Below are 3,448 nucleotides of genomic sequence, written 5' to 3'. Positions count from 1 at the left end.
TTCTGACCAAGAGAGAAATTCTGAGGCCCAGCTACAAAGATGTGTTTACTGTTTTCAGTAAGTAATACTGGAAAAGATAATTGCCCCCATAAAGTTACAGTGGTCAGATATACTGGGTGGTTTAGTTCATAGTATAGATTACAATAACTCATTTTGTGTCCTAAACTGTCAAGACTGGCATTGGTCCAGTTGTTTCTACACCAGTCATTTACCATACATTGATGGTAAATGTAAATTTTTGATAAGTGAATTTTATCCACAAACATGTACCCAACATTAATTTGATAATTTGATCGTGCTAGTATTCTGGATAAACCATGCATGCTTTTCTTAACAATAACATCCTCTTTAGCTGAAACCCATAACTATGATCTCACCTAAGATGTGAAAGCCATGTTGTATATGTCAAAACATACAGAGAGAAGGAAACACCCTCCCCCTCCTAGGCCTCTTTTAGCAAAGGAAACTTGCATTTAGCAGGGTTTTTATGCATAGATCTGCCTGGCCAGCAGTGGTGGTAATCCCAGAACCAGTTCCCAGAACTGGTAGATTAATCTATGTGATAAGATCTATATGATTTTTCTTAGACGACAATTACTCAGAAATCCTTTGACTGTGAACTGTGTAAACAAGTAAAATTTGTTACACAAATGGGAACTTCCTTGCACACTACCAAGACTAGTGATTTACCTATCAGTTGTAAGTCCAATTATTCCTCAGGAGTAGAATTCTTGTCTCAAACAACACAGCTGGTCCATTTTTGCCATCAATGTTTAATTGCAAGTATATGTGTCATCATCACAAGATAACAAGATAATGGGCACTAGTAGCCTAGGATATGTTTTGTGCCACACTTCCCTTGATTTAAATTTTGCAAATAATTACCAGAAATCCTTTATTGCTACAAAACCACTGTACATTGTTGACATGCCTGTGGAATAAGCAGATTAATAACACTACAACAATGTTGTTTGCAGTTTAGCTCCGTGGTTAAGAGTTAGAATTAAAACTAAGCACATTCACAATGCAGTTATCTGTTTCTAAAGAACAAGAAGATTCATTCATTAGAGGCTGATGGCAAAATTAATCTTACAAGAGTTATATAATAAATAATAACCTCTTTTTGGATATGAACCAAAAACTATTTATAGCAAACTTTGTAATGTTATGGTAATTCTGTCAACCTGTCACATATGTGAAAGGTTATGTGTGTGGTGGTAGTGGGGAGAAGGGACATTCAGTGGTAATTGCGAGATTTTGTATCTGCAGGCACTGATCCTTGACTCCCTCTGCTGGACAAAAGTCAATTTACTTCATTTTTACTTACCAATTTACAGGTTTTCAACCAAATGAACACGAAAGTGCACCCATGAAGTTCAGGCTACCAAAAGAGCGTGTACTTTAAATTGTGATTTTAATTATGACTAATTTCAATTCAATTCAGAGACTTGAATTGATTTGTGGATTGGTGACTTGCCAGGGCATACTTTTTTTTAATCCAAAGACAATTATTTTTTCTCTAATAAATATGTTTTAATTAATTATCCCTTCTTTTCAGCTGGAAAAGTAATAAGTGGCAACACTGATGTTAAAGTATTAAAATATTAAAATGTAAAAGATGGCATACTAAACTTAACATTTTCAAACTGAAGGTGGTCACCTAATTTCATAGCTTTACAGTTGGGAAGGTAAGGAATAACATCCTCTCTGGAAGACTTATTAACATGGCCAGTTCCACTTTATAATTTGCCACTCAACACACTGTGTACGTAACCTAGTAGAGTATTGTGCATATGTATATATTGAGCAGGTGAGCATGCTTGCCTAGCATCAAACTGGACAGTAGAGGGAGAGGCAAACAAGACCTCCAGAGAGAAGGACCAATTACACTTCCATGGCAACCTGGCACAGAATGTTGTGCCATCCTTGGGATTCTAGCAACCAATCCCCTGAATATAGGGTGAAACCTTACAGTGTTGTATGACAGTAGGAGCTTTGGGAGTTCACTAAAGCTGGGTTTTTGATCTTATGGTCATTGTTAAACATCATAAATACCTGAACTTGTTCTAGGGTTTCTAGTATATGTCTTTGCCAAGCAATGTTGATTCAGTTTTTGCAAAAAAAAAAAAAAAAAGCAAGCATAATAAGTCTACTGAATCCATGGGTAAAAAGTCTGCTGAATCTAGGGGAAGGTGTTGGTAGAGCTCTGTGTTTTCTCCTCAACATTGGAGCAGTTGACATGGGGGTGGTTGAGAACTCTCCAGCAGCAGGACAGGTTCATCCTGTTGATGAGTCCACGTATTAAATAGTTGAATGTCCCTCGGAGTGCTGCAGAGGAAAAATAGAAGATTAAAGGGTCCAAGCAGGCATTAAGGGTGCTGGTGAGCAGTGCATATTGTCTCCACTCAGGATTCTTCCAGTGAATGAAACCAACCACATGGGATACACTGAAAGGCAAGAAACAGATGATGAAGACTAGGAGGGTAACCACAGAGAGCCCAATGGCCCTGAAACGCTTCTTGGGACTAATGTTCATCTGGGAGAGGATGAGAATGAAGTTGATGTAGCAGAAGCAGCAGATAATAAAAGGGACACAGAAAAGCACTACGAACATCTCCAAACGGACAGGCAGAAGAATTGCCAACTGTTCATTTGTGAACTCCTCATAGCAGGTGTTCCACTTGGACAGGTTCACCTTGTCAGTTGTGTTGGTGTGATCAATGTACTCCACAGAAAAGATTACAGAGCAGTGTGCCATACAAAGCACACAGAACACAACACTAGCTATCGCTGCATTCTTAGGTTGACGCTTGAGTTTGTACCTGATGGGGAAAGCCACTCCCAGATAACGCTCCACACTAATGGCCATTAAGAGGAAGGTGCTGATGTAGATTGTGGTGTAGAAGACGAAATTCGACACTGGACAGAAGTGGCGGCTCATTGTCCATTTCCTGTCAGCCTCCTCTTTTATGCGGAAGGGGAGGAAAACAAGGAAGATCAAGTCGGAGATGGTGAGGCTGAGGAGGAGCACATCGATGGGTTTGGCGTTTTGCTTCAACTTTTGGATGAAGGTGTAGAGAGCCAACAGGTTGGCAGGGAGTCCTATGACCAGTGTAATGGTGTCCACAGCCAGGACCAGGTTGTTAATGCCCCTCATCTCAAGCATTGTAGATTGGGAATAACTAATCTGTAGAAACGGATAAAAGCATATTTTGAAAGCAAGTTGTGTGCTTGATGTTTTAAAACACTATTTGCATTTTTGAATCTACTACAAATAGATTCCTTTCACAGGAAATGCTTTTTTGTCTGTGGTAAGTGGACAATTTCTGAAACTACAGAGAATACTGTTGATATATGAAAGAGAATTTTATTATTTCTGTAGTAATCTACACCCATACAAACAATCACCAGTAACTGACTTGAACATACTGACTGCTTTATTAGAAAA

The 3,448-nt window shown here is 38.9% G+C and overlaps 1 protein-coding gene across 1 annotated transcript; it reads right to left on the bottom strand.

Moving 5' to 3' along the window:
- Positions 1–777: 777 nt before the first annotated feature.
- LOC113588470 (free fatty acid receptor 3-like) lies at positions 778–3,181 on the bottom strand. The gene has a single exon (XM_081719899.1). It carries the CDS (start codon positions 3,164–3,166, stop codon positions 2,183–2,185), a length of 984 nt encoding a protein of 327 aa, XP_081576025.1. The 5' UTR covers positions 3,167–3,181; the 3' UTR covers positions 778–2,182.
- Between the last annotated feature and the right edge of the window lie 267 nt (positions 3,182–3,448).

The sequence above is a fragment of the Electrophorus electricus genome, chromosome 1 (assembly GCF_041902795.1).
Source record: "Electrophorus electricus isolate QZ-2024a chromosome 1, ASM4190279v1, whole genome shotgun sequence".
Classification (NCBI taxonomy): Eukaryota; Metazoa; Chordata; class Actinopteri; order Gymnotiformes; family Gymnotidae; genus Electrophorus; species Electrophorus electricus.
This window is presented reverse-complemented; position numbering and strand designations above follow the sequence as displayed.